An 18,587-nucleotide genomic window follows, 5' to 3' on the forward strand; every position below is an offset into this window, starting at 1 on the left:
CATGTATTTACAGTAATTATGTATGTTATATCAGAATATTTGGGAATACTGCTGTTGAACAAGAAAATAATTTTAAAATATTTAATTAGAAATATATTCAGCTTAGGTATTCAGTTTTAATACTATTTAAAACTATATGGCATGAGTATCATTTAACAAATATTACGTTATGTCAGATTTCTAGTAAAAGCATGTTTACAACAATTTTTTCAAAAAAAACCATAAATAGTACTGGAAATTATGGTTTCAGAATTTTATGATAAACAGTACAAATTTTAGTTCAGTATGTTATAATATGCTCGGCACAAGGTCATGATTGATAGCCGGCGTAAGATCGTGATTATGTATGTTATTTAGCGCAAGGCCGTGATTATATATGATATGTCAGAATTCAGTAAAATGCTATCAATCTAGTTTCATGTTAAATCAGTATATGTAAACATGCTATATGTTATCAGAACCCGCATGGTTTAGTTTAGATCGGTATTCAGGGCTTGATACTGTAGCTATTTAGTTCAGTTCAGATTAGTGCTACCACACTTGCCAGTAGAGAGTGTGGGAGACGGATAGTCGATGTGACTTCAGTGTAGTGTTGTAGACATCCCCCTAGTAGCCCGGACCAGGGTGGGGTGGGTCCATCGTACTTACACACATTTGACTTGGTAGTGGTCGGTCAACCATTGTCAAGTCCCACCTTCGAGTTGCACAATCCAGTCATAGAGGGTAATACATGACATCAGCTAGCTATCCATCCTGGGTAATATTTCAGTACTATTGGTTATAACATATGACTTTATAATAACTGAAATTCAGTATAATTTAACATGGTCATGATTGTGTATTTTTTATCCAATATTATATCACCAGTTTTTATCCAGACATGTGTTATATATTGTTTAACTATTATGGTACGAATATACTCATACCGCCACACTACTGATATTAGTTTATTTCCCTTACTGAGAGGTTTCTCACCCCAGCTCATATAACATTTCAAGGAATCTAGATAGACAGGCGGACCGAGCTCTACATCAGTAGAGGCAGTTCATACTACCCCGATAGGAGGGTGAGTTACTGAGCTAGGGTTAGAGGGTTTTTTTTGGATTATGATCCTAGTCCCTTTTGGTCTTTTGGAGGTTGTATATTTATATTTACAGAAATATTATGGATTGTAGTAAAACTCTGGTACTGTTTGTTGTGAATGTAATCTATATTTTCCGCTGCTTAGGTGTCCACTGTGTATAACAGGTGCAACTCTGGCACCCACGGATTCGGGTTGATTTTACTATATTGGTATGAGGGTTATTATTAAGAATGATATTTATGTATGTGAGGGGAAAAAAATTTTGGTAAAATAAGCAAGTCAATATAGTTTGGTATTAGAGCCTAGGTTGTTAGGTTTTGTAGACTCTAAAATGCAGTGGAAACATTACCAGAGTATAGAACAAAGGAATTTGAGGTTTTTTTTTTTTTTTTTTGTATTCTAGATGCAGGACTTCCATGATGGTTTGTGTGTCTTTCCTTGGGTGACGATTTCAGAAAAGTCGTAGCAAACTATTGTCTAGTTGGGTGTCTAGGTTGTAAGATTGAACCTTGAATTAAGAATAGAGATGACAAATTAATTATGGATATGATATACTAGTTAGATGAAATGTGTTGGACATGTTATGGTAATAGGGTCTTAAAGCCAAGTTTACTGTCTTTTCAAAATGGACCCAGGAGGTGGTAGCGCGCATGCAAGTGGTAGTGAGGGTGTTGGACCCTCGGGTGCAGCTAGTGGCGACTCAGACGTAGTATTACGCAACATGGCTCAGTAAGTCATGGCTAAAATTGCCAGAAACTCCATGGAGCAAGGAGGTCTATCTGCAGGCCACGGATGTACAATTGAGAAGTTTACAAAGATGAATCCTCCGGCTTTCTCGAGAGGAACTGATCCTATAGTTGCTAAGAATTGGATGCAGGAGATTGAAAAGGTGTTGGCAGTGTTGCAATGTATAAAGGAGCTTAGGGTTCTATTTTCCACGTATAAACTGACAGAAGAGGCTAAGAGATGGTGGATGGTAGTGAAACTCCTGAAATGGTAGAGGTCAGTGCCTATAAAGATGACATGGGACCAATTCAAAGAAATATTTTTCAACAGATACTTTCCAACCTCGTCTAAAGAAGCCAAGGTAAATGAGTTCCTGAATCTGAAGCAGGGACAACAATAGTGCAGCAGTACGCAGCAAGGTTCATTGAATTATCTCGCTTTGCCCTGTACATTATCCCGGTCAAGATGAAGAAAGCAAAGAAAGTTTGAAAGAGGCCTGAGGCGAGAATTATATAAACATGTGGCAATACTAAAACTGTAGGACTTTGTCAAGCTGGTAAATAGAGCAGCTGTGGCAGAAGCCGGAGAGCGGATGGATGTTAAGGAACAAAAACAGAAAAAGAGATCTACACCTTCAGGTTTCCAGTAAGGATCCAGTCGAGGTTCGTGGAAGAAGGGTGGCTACTATAAGGATCGAAAGTAGGTGTCGGGGAGCCGTGGGATTCATGGTACGTAGTCATACCCAGCCTGTCAGATTTGTGGAAAGAAACACTCGAAAGAGTGTCGTGCCAGGCGAGGCGTCTGCTACCAATGCGGGGAGCCAGGGCATATAATAAGAGACTGTCAAACTCATACTAGAGTTGCTCTCGCTCCCAGACCTGCTCGGGGAGGTTATCAAGCGTCCCGTGGAGGTCAGAAGAGAAATACGGCTCTGGCGAGAATTTACACCCTAAGGCCAGGTGGTGCTAAGACAGCCAACGATGTGGTGACAGGTATGATTAACATACTTCATTTAAATTATGTGGGGCAGAAACACAATTGTTAGACATCGAACTGTTAGTAACTACACCAACAGGGTCAGTAGTGAGGTGTAGTAGAGTGCTCCGAGGTTGTCCAGTTGATATTAAGGAGAAAGTCTTGCCAGCTGACTTGATAGTGTTGGACATGCATGGGTTCGATGTAATATTTAGTATGGACTGGCTGGCAGTTAACTACGCCAGTATAGACTATCGTTTGAAAGAAGTGATATTCAGACCTCCGGGAGGACCAGAATTCAGGTTCATGGGGTCACAAGTGCAATCCCCGCCTCAGTTAGTACCAGTCATATATGCGAGGAGATTACTCCTAGACGGTTGTCAAGGGTTTATGGCCTTTGTAAAGGAAATATCAGAAAATGAATTAAAGCTTCCTAATACGCCAGTGGTGAAGGAGTTTTCATATGTCTTCCCAGACGAGCAATCCGGGTTGCCTTCTGATCGCGAGGTAGATTTTTCTATTGATCTATTTTTGGGGATGACTCCAATTTCTAAAGCTCCTTATAGAATGGCTTTAGCAAAGTTGGAAGAACTAAAGAATTAGTTGCAAGACTTGCTGGATAAGGGTTTTATTAGGCCCAGTGTATCACTATAGGGAGCTCCAATGTTATTTGTAAAGAAGAAAGATGGGTCCATGAGGATGTCCATAGATTACAGGGAAATTAATAAGGTGACAATCAAGAACAGGTATCCTCTACCCAGTATAGACGATTTATTTGATCAGCATCAAGGTACACGAATCTATTCCAAGATTGACCTTAGATCAAGTTACCACCAGGTGAAAGTTAAAGCAAAATACATCTCGAAGACAACCTTCAGGATTAGGTATGGGCATTATGAATTCCTCGTTATGCCTTTTGGTCTGACGAATGCTCCTACTGTATTCATGGATTTAATGAATAGAATTTTTCACCATTATTTAAACCAGTTCATTTTAGTTTTCATTGATGACATATTGGTTTACTCGAGGATATTTGAGGAGCATGAGACGCATCTACGGCTGGTACTTCAGATGCTCAGGGAAAAGAAATTGTATGTCAAGTTTAGAAAATGTGAATTCTGACTAAAGAAAGTTGTGTTTCTGGGGCATGTTATATTAGGGGATGGAATTTCAGTGAATCTAGCAAGATTGAGGTAGTGGTAAATTGGGAAAGGTCGAGGAACGTTCAGGAGATCAAGAGTTTCTTGGGACTGGCAGGATATTACCGTTGGTTTGTAGACGGATTCTTGGAACTATTAGGGCCTTTGACACGATTGACCAGGAAGAATTCCAGATTTGTATGGGATAATGAATGCGAGCAGAGCTTCCAGGAATTAAAGCAGCGGCTCGTCACTACACCAGTACTGACAATTCCATCGAGGGGTGATGGTTATGTAATTTACAGTAACGCGTCTTTGAAAGGGCTAGGTTGTGTATTGATGTAGCATGGTAGGGTTGTAGCTTATGCCTCCCGGCAGTTAAAAGAGTATGAAAAGAACTACTCTACCCACGATCTGAAATTGGTTGCAGTGGTACACGCGTTAAAGATTTGGAGGCATTACTTGTACGGTGAGAGATGCGAGATATTCTCCGATCACAAAAGTTTGAAGTACTTTTTCACTCAAAAGGAGCTGAACATGAAATAGATGAGGTGATTGGAGCTCATTAAAGATTATGAATACACTATCAGTTACCACCCAGGGAAAGCAAACGTGGTAGCTGATGCTTTAAGAAGGAAATTAGTGGGACCAATACTGGTGGCCATGGAGGTTTAGCATCCAATCCGGATGGATCTGGCGAGACTTGGTATAGAGTTGATAGAGAGTGATCCTTAGGCATTTACTACCAACTTAGTGGTGCAGCCTACATTATAGGAAAGGATTAAAACTGCTCAGAAAGAGGACCCAGAATTAGCAGAGGTAATAGCTAGAGTACGGGGTGGTTAGGGAGAGGAGTTCAATATTTCGGATGACGGAATTCTGAGGTTTCGCACCAAATTATGTGTGCCTGCAGATACTGATATCAAGAGAACGATTTTAGAGGAGGCTCACAGATCTCTATATACGGTTTATCTTGGCAGTACGAAAATGTATAGGAACCTTCGAGAATTTTTTTAAGGGAGATTGCTGTGTTTGTAGCTCAGTGCTTGACATGCCAACCGGTTAAGGTTGAACACCAGAAACTGGTGGGTCAGTTGCAGCCACTTTTCATTCGGGAGTGGAAGTGGAATCACATAACTATGGATTTTATTACGAGGCTGCCATCGGCATTGCATGGTCAAAATGCAATTTGGATTATCGTGGATCGTCTAATGAAGATTGTCCATTTTCTTTCCATTAAAATCAACCACTCCATGGACAGACTAGCAGAGATTTATGTCAAGGAGATAGTCCATTCTCATGGTGTGCCAGTGTCTATAGTATAAGACCGAGACCCATGTTTCACATCACGATTTGAGAAGAGCTTGTAGGAGGCTCTGGGGTCTCAGTTATCTTTCAACACTGCCTTTCATCCTCAGACAGATAGGCAAACTGAGAGGATGATCTAGATTCTTGAAGATATGCTACGGGCTTACGTGCTAGAGTTTGGGGGTAGTTGGACCCAGTATATGCCATTGATGGAGTTTGTGTACGATAACAGCTATCAGACCAACATCGACATGGCACCTTACGAGGCGCTATATGGTAGGAGATGTCGTTCCCTATTATACTGGGACGAGATGGGTGAGTGGCGAGTTGTGGAGTCAAAGCTAGTGCAGCAGACATGTGATAAAATTTGGCTCATCAGAGATAGAATCAGTACAGCTCAGAGTCGGCGGAAGAGTTACGTTGATACTCGCTGCAGGAAATTGGAATTTGATATAAGAGATCATGTGTTTCTAAAAATAGCTCCATTAAAAGGAGTTATGAGATTTGGAAGGAATGGTAAGTTTAACCCTAGGTTTATTGGCCCGTTTAAGATCCTTGAGAGAGTGGGGTCGGTTGCTTACATGCTAGCCTTACCGCCCATTTTTTCCATAATACACAATGTATTTAATATTTCCATGTTGAGGAAATACGTCTCAGACCCCTCTCATGTGATCAGTTATGGTGTGTTAGAGTTCAGGGATACTTTGGCGTGTGAGGAGGTACCAGTGTAGATTCTGGACAGAAAAGATCAGGAATTGCCCAATAAGACGATTCCTTTAATAAAAGTCTTGTGGGGAAATCATACGGTAGAGGAAATTTCATGGGAGCTCGAGGAGCATATACGACAAAAATACCCGCATTTATTTAAGGGGGTTCAATAGTAATTAGGAAAAGATGCAAATAAGTATGTAATGTCCCTTTTGCAGGTAAATCAATACATGTAATAATCTTTTGGTAGTAGGTAGTATTTTGATTTTAGGAGAATTTTAGTTTATATATTTGTAATCTCCTAGGACCCTAAATGTAACCACGGTATTCCTCCACCACAAGTGAGGGTAAGTACTAAAATAAGTAGTCCATTTTTCTTTAAAGAATGGTGTCAATACAGACAGGGCCGGCTCTTCACAATATGGGGCCCTAGGCGTATGATTTAATCAAGGACCCTTAATATTTTTTTTAATTTTTATTTTTATTTAAAATTAATTTTTCTAACTTTTTGAGATGCAAAATCACTAATTAAAGTTTTATATTCAAGATTTTTAAGTATTTCTTTTTCTATTGATAACATAGCCAATCCATTTAATCTTTCTTGTGACATAGTTTCGTAAGGGGACTAGAGCAGGTTCATTTATATTTTGCTTAGAATTAAAAATAAATTTATCAAGAGCTCCCTTTTGAGATGACACTAATTCTTTTATTTTATTTTATTTTCTTCATTTTTCATATTCGGATTCATATTTTTTCGTTGACATAGTTAAATTTCAAAATTAACACTATAAATTGACAAATTATGTAAACAAATAAAAATAAATTTAATAAATCTATAGAAATAGTAGATTGAAATAATATAATCTGATTATTATTATTATTACAAATCGATCGGTGAGCGAGACTTTAGAGATATCGGATTCTTACCGGATACAGCGTTCTAACCTCAAAGCTTCCAAAATCTAAGAAAAAATAGAAAAAAAAAAAAAAAATTTAGAGTGAAAATAATATACAAAATTGAAATCAAAATTAGAGTTGAATAAAATTATAGAGAATCGGAGGCCTGAAGATGATGAACACAATAGTTGGAGCAAAAATCATAGAGAGACCAAGAGATGAGAGTGAGAGAGTGTGAGAGATGAAAAAAAATTTTTAGAGAGACTAAGAGAGAGAGATGGGAGTAATAGATAATTTGAAATACAATAAAGTTGTTAGTTGGGAAGTGTAAGACTTGAAAAAAAAAAGAATTAAATTGTATTTATTTTATATTTTAAAATATAATTTCATTTATATGTTAGTTGGGAAGTCAATTATGGGAATAGAGCATAATAAATAAAATTAATATTATTTAATTAAAAAAATTTTGGGGCCTAAAAAGTATATTATATATTAAAAAAAAATTGAGGGGTCCCAAAAATTTGGGGGCCCTAGGCGGGTGCCTCAATGGCCTAAAGGCAGAGCCGCCCCTGAATACAGATAGTAAATTTCGAGGACAAAATTTTTATAAGGAGGGGAGAATGTGGAGTCCTGGTGAATTATAACAATTAATTAATAAAGGAGAGGAAAGAAAGGAAAATTTAAAGGAGAAATTCAGCAGGATCTCGTCAACGAACGCACTGCGTTCGTCAAAAGAAATGCTTCTTGGACTTGTCGACGTGGACATGCGTCTCATCGACGAGAACTTACCGAGAGACTGTTTTCCAGGCCCTGAATTTCGTTGACGAGGGGTAAGCGTTCGTCAACAAAGCTCCTTTTTGGACTCATCGACGAGGTAACGTGGCTCATCGACGAGGCCACGTGGACAGACACTCTATAAAAGGCCAAAAATCACTTTCTGCGAGAGAAACATGCAAAATTTCCCTTTCGCTCCCTAAAAACCCATTTTCTCTACCTTCTCTCTAGAAATCTGGCCTCATTTCACGTCGGTTCAACGATCTGAAGCTACTACACTGCTCCTGAGAAGTTTCTCTTCATATTTGCAGGAGTAGATCATTGGTCAGGCCAACTTGGGTACCATCCCAAAATTTGGGTAAGTTAATTATTGTAAGTTTTATAAGGTATTCGATATTTCTGGACTAAGGAGATGAAATAATTCTAAAGTTTTGCTGGGAAAAAATGTGAATTTCAGTGTGTTGAGTTAGGAACACCACAAGTGCAAATTTAGTTAGATTTGTGGGTTTCTCAGTAGCCAGGTAAGTGAATAAATTAAGTCAGTTTATTTTTATGAAGATTTATTATTTTAAAACAACATGTATTTACAGTAATTACATATGTTATATCAGAATATTTGAGAATACTACTGTTGAACAGGAAAATAATTTTAAAATATTTAATCAGAAATATATTCAGCTTAGGTATTCAGTTTGAATACTATTTAAAACTGTATGGCATGAGTATCATTTTACGAATATTACGTTATGTCAGATTTCTAGTAAAAGCATGTTTACAACAATTTTTTCAGGAAAACCATAAATAATACAGGAAATTGTGGTTTTAGAATTTTATGATAAACAATACAAATTTCAGTTCAGTATGTTATATATGCTCGGTACAAGGTCGTGATTGATAGCCGGCGTAAGGCCGTAATTATGTATGTTATTCGGCGCAAGGCCGTGATTATATATGATATGTTAGAATTCAGTAAAATGCTATCAATCTAGTTTCATGTTAAATCAGTATATATAAACATATTATATGTTATCAGAACCCGGATGGTTTAGTTTAGATCAGTATTTAGGGCTCGATACCATAGCTATTCAGTTCAGTTCAGATTAGTGCTACTACACTTGTCAGTAGAGAATGTGGGAGATGGACAGTCGATGTGGTTTCAATGTAGTGTTGTAGATGTCCCCTGGCAGTCCGGACCAAGGTGGGGCGGATCCATTGTACTTACATACACATTTGACTAGGCAGTGGTCGACCAACCATTGTCAAGTCCTGCCTTTGGGCTGCACAACTCAATCATGGGGGGTAATACATGACATCAGTTAGCTACCCATTCTAGGTAATATTTCAGTACTATCAGTTATAGCAGATGATTTTATAATAATTAAAATTCACTATGATTTAACATGATCATGATTATGTATGTTATATCCAGTATTATATTACCAGTTTTTATCCAGACATATGTTATGTATTGTTTAACTATTATGGTACGAATATACTCATACCACCACACAACTGATATTAGTTTATTTCCCTTATTGAGAGGTGTCTCACCCCAACTCACATAACATTTCAGGAAATCCAGATAGACAGGCGAATCGAGGTCTGCATCAGTAAAGGCAGTTCATAGTACCCTAGTAGGAGGGTGAGTTACTGAGTTAGGGTCAGAGGGTGTTTTTTGGATTATGATCCTAGTCCCTTTTGGTCTTTTGGAGGTTGTATATTTATATTTACAGAAATGTTATGGATTGTAGTAAAACTCTAGTACTGTTTGTTGTGAATGTAATCTATATTTTTCGCTGCTTAGGTGTCCGCTGTGCATAATAGGTGCATCCCCGACACCCATTGGTTCGGGTTGATTTTGCTATATTGGTATCAGGGTTATTATTAAGAATGATATTTATGTATGTGAGGAAATTTTTTTTTGTAAAATAGGCAAGTCGTTACAATGAAACTGAATATTACAGATGCGGAAGAAAAGGTCATTGATCGCATATCTGTCGTACGCCCATGCACTTGGTAGATCTATACCAAGCCTCTCTATAAAGAAAAGAAAAACAGTAAAGAAGTTGAAATAAATTTTGATGATAATGTTAATCCAATAAATCTTAATGTTGGACCATCCAACTCTGTTTATCTTGATGTTGCTGATTTCCTTGTAAATCAAGATGAAAATAATGATATAATATTTTAAGATATAAAGTTAGCAATATTGTATTTTGATTTTATTAAATAAATTATCATATTAATCGTTGCTATGATTAATTATAATAATGGGTTTTTAAAATATGTGTTGTTGTGTGAATTGACTTCAAACTTTGATCGATTCTAAGATATCTTTGGAAGAAATTTGTTTAACTGGCAGTACTATAACACACAATTCTTCAAGATAGGAAATATTTCCATTACTTGAATATATCTTCAACAAATGTTAATACAATATTTGATTCTTCAAATTTGATTAAAGGCTTCGGAAGAGCTAATATAAAGTTGCTCAATGGTATTTTATTACAAATTGATGAAGTTTTATATTCCAGTAGATCCAAAAGAAATTTGTTAAGCTATAAAGATTTAAGACTCAATAAATATCACCTTGAAGCTACAAATGAAGACAGTATAGAATTTCTTTATATTACTTTTATTGTTTTAGGGAAGAAACAAATTTTAGAAAAATTGTGAACTTTATCTTCTGGATTGTATTATACAAATATTAAAGCAGTTAAATCATATAATGTCTTGCACTATAAGTGTAATGACTCAAAGTTATTTACACTTTGGCATGATCGTCTTTGACATCCTGACGATGTAATGATGTGAAGAGTCATTGAGAATTCACATGGTTATCTACTAAAGAACCAGAAGATTCTTTTATTGAATGATTTCATGAATATTGCTTGCACTCAAGAGAAAATAGTTATCAAATCATCTGCTTCAAAAGTAAGTCTTGAATATCCTAATTTCTTATAGAGAATTCATGGTAATATATGTGGACCAATACATCCACCATCTGGACCATTTAGGTGTTTCATGATTTTAATTTATGTATTTACTAGATGATCACATGTTCTCTACTTTCTAATCATAATATTACATTTTCTAGACTTCTTTCTCAATTGATTAGATTATGAGCTCATTTTCCCGATTATTCAATTAAATCAATTTGTTTGGGTAATGTTAGTGAATTTATATCCCAAACTTTTGATAACTAGTGCATGCCACTTAGAATAGATGTTGAACATCTTGTTACTCATACCCATACACAAAATGGTTTAACTGAATCTTTTATTAAGAGACTTCAACTCATTACTAGACCTATGATTATGAGAACCAAGTTGCCTTTATCTTTTTTGGCATATGCTATTTTTCATGTCGTATGTTTAGTTCGTATAAGGCCAACTACTTATAATAATCTTTCACCCATGCTATTAGTTTCTAGGCAATAACCTAATATTTCTTATTTAAGAACTTTTGGTTGTGATATATATGTTTCTCTTGCCCCTCCTCAAAGAACTAAAATGGGTCTTCAACGTAATTTTGGTATCTATGTTGGTTTTGATTCCCCTTCTATTATTAGATATCTTGAACCTTTAACAGGTGATTTTCTTAAAGCACGGTTTCAAGATTGTCATTTTGATGAAGCAATATTCCTTACATTAGGGGGAGCAAAATAAATGCTTAAAGCATAACATGAAATCACATGGAATGTCATGAATTTATCATATTTAGATTCTTGCACAAATCAAAGTGAATCTGAAGTTGAGAAGATTATACATTTGCAAGAGGTTACAAATCAATTACCAGATTCTTTTGTAGATACGAAGGTCATATTAAAATCTTATATACTTACTGCAAATATTCCAACATGTATTGATGTCCGTAAAGGACAATAGTCAGCTAATGAACCTAAACCGCAAGTTAAGCCTGGAAGGTTTGTTGATGCAAAATATAAAACTCCCAGAAGGAGAAAATTGAAATATGAAAACACTCTAAAAAATGTTATAGAGGTGGATATTCCATTCGACATTCACAAACTCGATTCTCCTGAAAATGAAATCCCTATTATGGAACCTCTTGAAAAGGAATCTCCTGAAGAGAAAACTCTTGAAGAGACATCCCTTAAAAAAGGACAAGTATCTAGAAATAATAATGAGATCTCAATTCATTACATAGTAGAAATGTGGGATAGAAATAAAGTTGTTGTCAACAACACATTTGCATATGTAGAAGCTACCAACATTACCAGAAGTAATGAGGATCCTGAACCTAAATCTTTTAATGAATGTCGATATAGAATTGATTGGTCAAAATGAAAAGAGACTATCACATCATAATTAAACTCTCTATCAAAAAGAGAAGTTTTTGGACATGTAGTCTAGACACTAGAAGATGTCTAGCCTATTGGATACAAATGGGTATTTATGCGTAAGCGAAATGAAAATAATGAAATTACTCGATATAAAGCAAAGTTTGTGGCACAAAATTTCTCACAAAAACCCGAAATTGATTATAAGGAGACATATTCTTCCGTAATGGATGAAATTTGTTGTAACTCGAACCCAGAAAATAAAATAAAAATAAATAAAAGAAGAAGAAATAAAATTTGAAAGAGCAGCACAGTAGGGACTCGCCGATGAGTGTCATATGCTCGTCAATGAGGAGATCTCAAGAGCAGGAAATCTCATACTTAAGGATTCGTCGACGAACCTCTTGTTCTAGTCGACGAACCTTTTATACTCATCGACGAGTACTAGCCTATAAATAGGCCTTGGATCATTGTAATCCGCAAAAAATTCCTCTCTTCACTCTCTCTCTCTCTCTCTCTTTCTCTCTCTCGGGCTGCGGCCTCTTTACCTTCTCTCTTTGATTTTGGCCAAGTTGCAGCCCAATTTAATGATTAGAAGTTACCACGAGGTTCTAGGGGCGATTCTCTCCAAGTTAATCAGAGCGGAATCGTGATTTGGGATTCGTGGGCACCACCTCAAAACTAGGGTAAGGGAGTTATTTTTAAGAATAATTAGTTATTTAACTGTGTGAACTTGAAAATGTTAGAATATTGGGCATTCTGAGGTTGAACTGATTAAGTTAGGTTGAACAGAGTTTCGTTTTTCCGTTTGTTTTGGGCAGAACTTTGAGGAACGGGTAAGAGGAATAGATTAAGCCAGTTGTTTTGTAAATTTTATTGGTTAAAATAGAAATTATATATATATGATTATAACGCAAGTTTTGAAAGCCAACCATTTAAACTGAGGGTTTTGATCTTAGGGTTGAGTTAATAGCTATTATTTTAAAGAATGAACTGATTAAAGTAAAGAAAATGGTTACAGGATTTAAGTAATGGATTCTCTAGATAATTTGACTAGTTGAAATGATTGGTTGGAATTATTTTACATTTTCTAAAATTCGTCAAGGTGAGTAAAGTTAATTATCTTCGTTTTTCTTATTAACACTTATTTTGAGTATTAGATAAATTGTGGAGATAATTTAACCTATATTTTCAATAAAGTAGATAATGAACATGAATTGACTTATTATTTCAGTAGTTATATATGTGTATTATTCAAATTGTGTGGCATGAGGAAAAATGAAAATACTGTGTTGAGTAATGAAATATGTATAATATGTTGAAATATTGAAATGCGTTGGGATTATATTGTATTTAGAATTGTTTAATCAAAGCAGAATATTATTAATGTTAAATTGTAATGTATGGTTTGAGAACTCTGATGGACCATAGTACTTATGGTACTGTTGCGAGAGTTATGGAAAGCTTAGTGCAGCTACACGTCTTAGAGAGAGTGTTGGTATTGAATAGTCGATTGAGTTGTGAAGGGTAGAGTTCCTCCTGGAGTCTAGACCAGCATGGGAAGTCAATCGGACTAGCAGACTGAAGAGTTGGGAATTGATTTAACTCTAATGGGCCGACCAGGGTTAAGTCCAGCCTACGGGCCGCACAACCCGTCATGGAGGGAAGCATGTTAGTTTTTTATCCATCTGGCAATGAGTTCTAAATTTATATTTGTAGATTTAACTAGAGTATAATAGAACAGTGCATGTAAATACAGAACAGTGTATGTGGATACAGAACATGTGAAGACAGAGGATGTGAAATGTGAAAACTGAGTATGTGATAGGAGAACAGAGCAGATGAAAATAAAGATTATGAAGAGTTGAGTTTTATAGAGATAACAACATACAGAGTAAAGTAACAAAGTATTAAATGTATTAAATATAGTAGTATTATATGTATTTGGGACGAAGTAAACTCTCCGCCTGAGGGTTTGCTAAGAAAGGCGAGTGCCCTAATAGGTATCAGTTGTAACCATACCATGTTGCATAATGTATTAGAGTAGAGGGGAGCTACATGTATGAGCGTGTAATCTTCCCTATCCTCGAAAACTTTCGCTTATAAATAATTGTGTGTGTGAGTGGGTATGGTTTGAGAATGGTTTTATAATTGTGGTTAATTAACAACTGATGATATTTTGTATACACTAAACTCATGATAGACACACATTGGCATTAATCTATTCCAACTTACTGAGATGTGTCTCCCCCATTATACAATTCATCTTTTTCAGGACCTCCGCGTGATCGAACTTAGCGAGCTAGGGGCTGGGTTTATTGGCATAACATTTTTGTGAGAAGGTACAAATCTTGGTGTTTTTGGGTTTATGTTTTTGATTTTCTGAGATGTATATATATGGATACTGGATGTTGGGGAAATTTTTTTTTTTTTTTATGTTTATATAAAACTATGGTATATTATTAAGGATGCTTATTTATTTTTCTGCTACATGATTGAGGTTTTGGTATCAGACACAAGTGATTGGATCACATCACACCTTGGGCCACACTTAACGGTTCGGGGCATGACAGAATCACTTTCAGATTCTTTTTTCTTAATTGGGCTAATTTTTTTACTAAGCATACGTCTTATGGGTGTAGTAACAACATACTTATATGGATCATTGGATAATGAAATTTATATGAAAATCCTTGAAGGATTTAAATTGCCTTAAACAAAATCCAAAAAATTTTATTCAATTAAACTCCAATGTTCTTTATATGGATTAAAGCAATATGGACGCATGTGATACAATCAATTAAGTGAGTATCTTGTATAAAATTATTCATAAATGATCTAATTTGTCCATGTCTTTTTTATTAAAAGATCAGAATTCAAATTTGCTATAATTGTTATTTATGTTGATCATTTGAATTTAATTGGGACTCCTAAAGAGCTTACTAAAACTACTAATTATTTAATGGCAAAATTTAAGATGAAAGATTTAGGAAAGACAAAATATTATTTTGACCTACACATTGAACATGTAAATGGCGGAATTCTTGTTCATCAATCTAAATATACCAAAAAGATATTAAGGTAATTCTATATGGACAAAGTTCATCCTTTGGGATCTCCAATGATGATATGATCACTTGATGTTAAGAAGAATCCATTTTGACCTCATGATGCAAGGGAGGAATTACTTGATCCTGAAGTACCATATTTAAGTGTTATCGGCTCTTCAATATATCTGACCAATTGTACAAGACCCGACATTGTATTTGCTTTAAATATACTAGCAAGATATAGCTCTGCTCCTCAACGACATTGGAATGGGATTTAACACATTCTATGCTATTTGAGAGGTACATCTGATTTTGGTCTATTATACTTATTTGATTCCAAATCTCAACTAGTAGGATATGCAGATGATGGATATCTATCTGATCCTTATAATGCTAAATCTCAAATTGGACAAGCATTTTTTTACGAAAAAATTGTTGTATCTTGAAAATTAGTAAAGCAGACGATTACAGTAATATCCTCCAATCATTTTGAAATACTAGCTATCCATGAATTTAGTAGAGAATGCATGAGGCTTAGATTAATGATTTCTCATATCCAAGCAAATTGTAGTCTTCAATCAATTAAAGATATTCCAACAATTTTATATGAAGACAACGTTGCATGTATAGCTCAATTAAGAGGAGGATATATAAAGGGTGACAGAATAAAGCATATCTCTCCAAAATTCTTCTATGCACATGAACTCCAAAAGAATGGTGATATAGATGTTCAACAGATCCGATCAAGTGAGACATCTTAAAGATCTTAGCGGGAAAAGTTAATATATGGGAGAAATCAAAGGGGAAGTGTTATGAAAATCATAAGGGTTTAATGGTTGTCAACCCATCGTTTTTTCACCCTAATAAATATTTTGTTATCCTTATTGCCCTATAAAAGGGCACCCTCTCCCTCTCATTTATATATACACATTGCATATTTGTATACACATTTACATGCTTAAAGTAAGTATATATAAAGAAGATGAGAGATAAAAAAAAATTTTAAAAAAATATATCTTGTACAAGGCCGAAGATATTTTATACAACATCGGTTCCGATATTTTCTGCAAGGCAGGTTTCGAATCATCTTATAATTCCTCTCTAGATAGTGAAATTTTTTATCTCATTCACCCGTGAGGTAAGCATAGCTGAACCACTTAAATTTCTATCTCATCTCTATTTATTTTCTCGCATCTTTTATAATATATATCACATTTACAATTTTGTTTTGGTTGAATAAATTTACTTAATGGAGGCGAAGGTGGTGTGTTTGAGATTTCGCTCTTCCATTTTTGCAGGAGGGGTTGACTGCGGAGCAGGAGTGTCGTCTCTCTCACCGCTCCACCAATGTCGACCCATAAAGTTTTCAAAACCCCAAGAAGAGCTATCCTTCCCGAACCCAATCAAGAAGCAATAGAAAAGATCTTCAAAACCTTAAATCACCTCAGGCTTCAAGCCCCTCCAAGCCACACCATCTTTGCTCTCCAACCTCAATGCCCGCGTCACTCAACTTGTTCAGACAAACCCATGTCTACTAATCCAATCTTGCTTGGACTTCCACAAATTTTTGCTGGCAAACCAGAGCCTCACCTCCCACCAACCCGACATTGGCACCTATATAACCCTATATTGCAAGCTATACAGAGCTCAAAAATTGGTCAAGGCCAAGAATCTCTTGAATTATCTTGCTATTGATGATATATTAGATTCCCAGTTTCGGATATAGACACTTTTGTGGAGGATTTCTGCAATGAGCCTAAGATCACCACCAAGTTGTTTGATATGCTCTTCGAGGTTTATGCAGATATTAAATTGTTGGAAGAGGTTTCTGGGGTTTTTGAGCGTATGGTGAGAAAAGGGATTGAGATTGATGAGAGGTCTTGTGTTGTTTACTTACTTGCTCTTAAGAAATCCGGTGAGGGGAAACCATTGTTGGGGATCTTACATAGAATGGTTGATGCAGGTGTTCGAGTTTCGATTTATTCAATGACTTGTGATTGATGGATTGTGTAGGAAAGGATAGATCAAAAGAGCGAAGGTATTGATGGATGAAATAGTTGCTAGGGGTGTAAAATCCAACTTTTTTACATATAATACATTGATTGATGCATATATCAGAGCTTTGGATTTTAAGGAAGTCGATGAGATCTTGAGGTTGATGGAGGAAGATGCAGTGGATTACAAAATGTCAACATATACAATCCTTATTAAAGGGTACTCGAGCAATGGGAAGATTGAGGAAGTAGGGACGCTCTTTGAGGGGGTGCATGAGAAAGGTATAGAACCAAATCTCCTTGTATACACTGTAGTTACTAGCTTGAATTGTAGATTAGGAAAAATGATGAAAGCATATGCGTTGTTTGATGAATTGATTGAGAGAGACCTTGTTCTAAATGCCCACGCCTATGGGGCTTTGATTAATGGCCTGTGCAAGGCACGGAAGATGGAGGCAGCAAAAATCTTCGTAGATGAAATGCAAAGCAAAGGAATTGATGTAAATCACATCATATTTACTATTTTAATGGATGGGTATTGCAAAAGAGGGACGATAGATGAAACTCAAGGGCTTTAGGGAGAAAAAGGGATTTGAGATTGATGTGTTTGCTTATAACACTATTGCTAGTGCATTGTGCAAATTAAATCAGCATTCTAAAGCATATAAGGCGTACTCAATAAAACTTACAAGTAAACTAGATAATTGTTGTTTCTATTATTATAAAATTTTAAGACAAAGAAATTATTGTTCTTAGTAGAAAGAGATGTGGCTCCAAGCAAATTTAGTTTTACAACTTTGATTGACATACACTGCAAAGAGGATAACTTTGTTGAAGCAAAGCGGGTGCTTCAAGAGATGGAAACGAAGGGAGATAGGCCCAGCACTGTTACTTTCAATGCTTTAATATATGTTTATTGCAAAAAAGGGATGATTAAGGAAGCTCATAAGCTAAGAGATGAGATGGAAGAAAAGGGTTTGATACATACACATCCCTAATACATGGAGAATGTGTAGCTGGAAAAGTGGATGTTGCAATGAAGCTTTTCAATGAAATGCCTAGGAAGGGTTTAGCTAGGAACATAGTCAATTACACAGCAATGATTTCAGGCTTATCTAAGGACGGAAGATCAGATGAAGCTTCTAAATTGTAAGATGAGATGACAGACACAGGCCTAACACCTGATGATATAGTATATTCTGCACTTGTGGGCAGTCTCCATGCAGCAAGATCTTAGATTGAGATGGTTTCTGATGTCAGTTTCCACGTGATTTTTTGAATAGGAACGGATCAGATATCCATGACTTGGCCATATGAACTCTCACAGCAACTTTTAAATTATCATAGCGAGTACCATAACTGAACAGTTAATATAGGGGTAAAGACAACATTTCTGTGAGTTTATCTGTTCTCCTTTAAAGAAAAAGTTTTGATCAGCCGTGATTTGTGTCGCAATGTTCTTTTCAGTCTGGAGGTAACAATGACTGCCACAGAAAATGCTTAATTTTCAAAAACCAAAATGTCGGTGGAAAATTCTCGCGCTTTTAATGCAACCGCTCATCACTGGCAAGAATGGACAAATCTCTAAAGGAGATGCAGCTGCTAGTAATGTAATTTCCCGGAATTTGATTG

At 35.9% G+C, this 18,587-nt stretch overlaps 1 protein-coding gene across 1 annotated transcript; it reads left to right on the forward strand.

Annotated features, from left to right (window-relative positions):
* The first annotated feature begins 1,820 nt into the window (after positions 1-1,820).
* LOC131167420 (pentatricopeptide repeat-containing protein At2g32630-like) lies at positions 1,821-17,533 on the forward strand. Its single transcript, XM_058126226.1, has 6 exons — positions 1,821-2,060; positions 2,352-2,455; positions 2,687-2,802; positions 16,676-16,924; positions 16,975-16,999; positions 17,080-17,533. The coding sequence occupies exons 1-6, from the start codon at positions 1,821-1,823 to the stop codon at positions 17,531-17,533; spliced, it is 1,188 nt and encodes a 395-aa protein (XP_057982209.1).
* Positions 17,534-18,587: the final 1,054 nt, after the last annotated feature.

The sequence above is a fragment of the Malania oleifera genome, chromosome 11, assembly GCF_029873635.1.
Source record: "Malania oleifera isolate guangnan ecotype guangnan chromosome 11, ASM2987363v1, whole genome shotgun sequence".
In the NCBI taxonomy this organism is placed as follows: Eukaryota; Viridiplantae; Streptophyta; class Magnoliopsida; order Santalales; family Ximeniaceae; genus Malania; species Malania oleifera.

What these genes read in the sequence shown, in the direction of transcription:
- LOC131167420 (XM_058126226.1), top strand. Translation starts at nt 1,821, where the DNA reads ATGGCTAAAATTGCCAGAAACTCCATGGAGCAAGGAGGTCTATCTGCA. An exon ending in AGGCTAAGAGATGGTGGATG is followed by an intron (nt 2,061 to 2,351) that starts GTAGTGAAACTC and finishes CTAAAACTGTAG; the next exon opens with GACTTTGTCAAGCTGGTAAA. An exon ending in GATAGATCAAAAGAGCGAAG is followed by an intron (nt 17,000 to 17,079) that starts GTATTGATGGAT and finishes TGCATATATCAG; the next exon opens with AGCTTTGGATTTTAAGGAAG.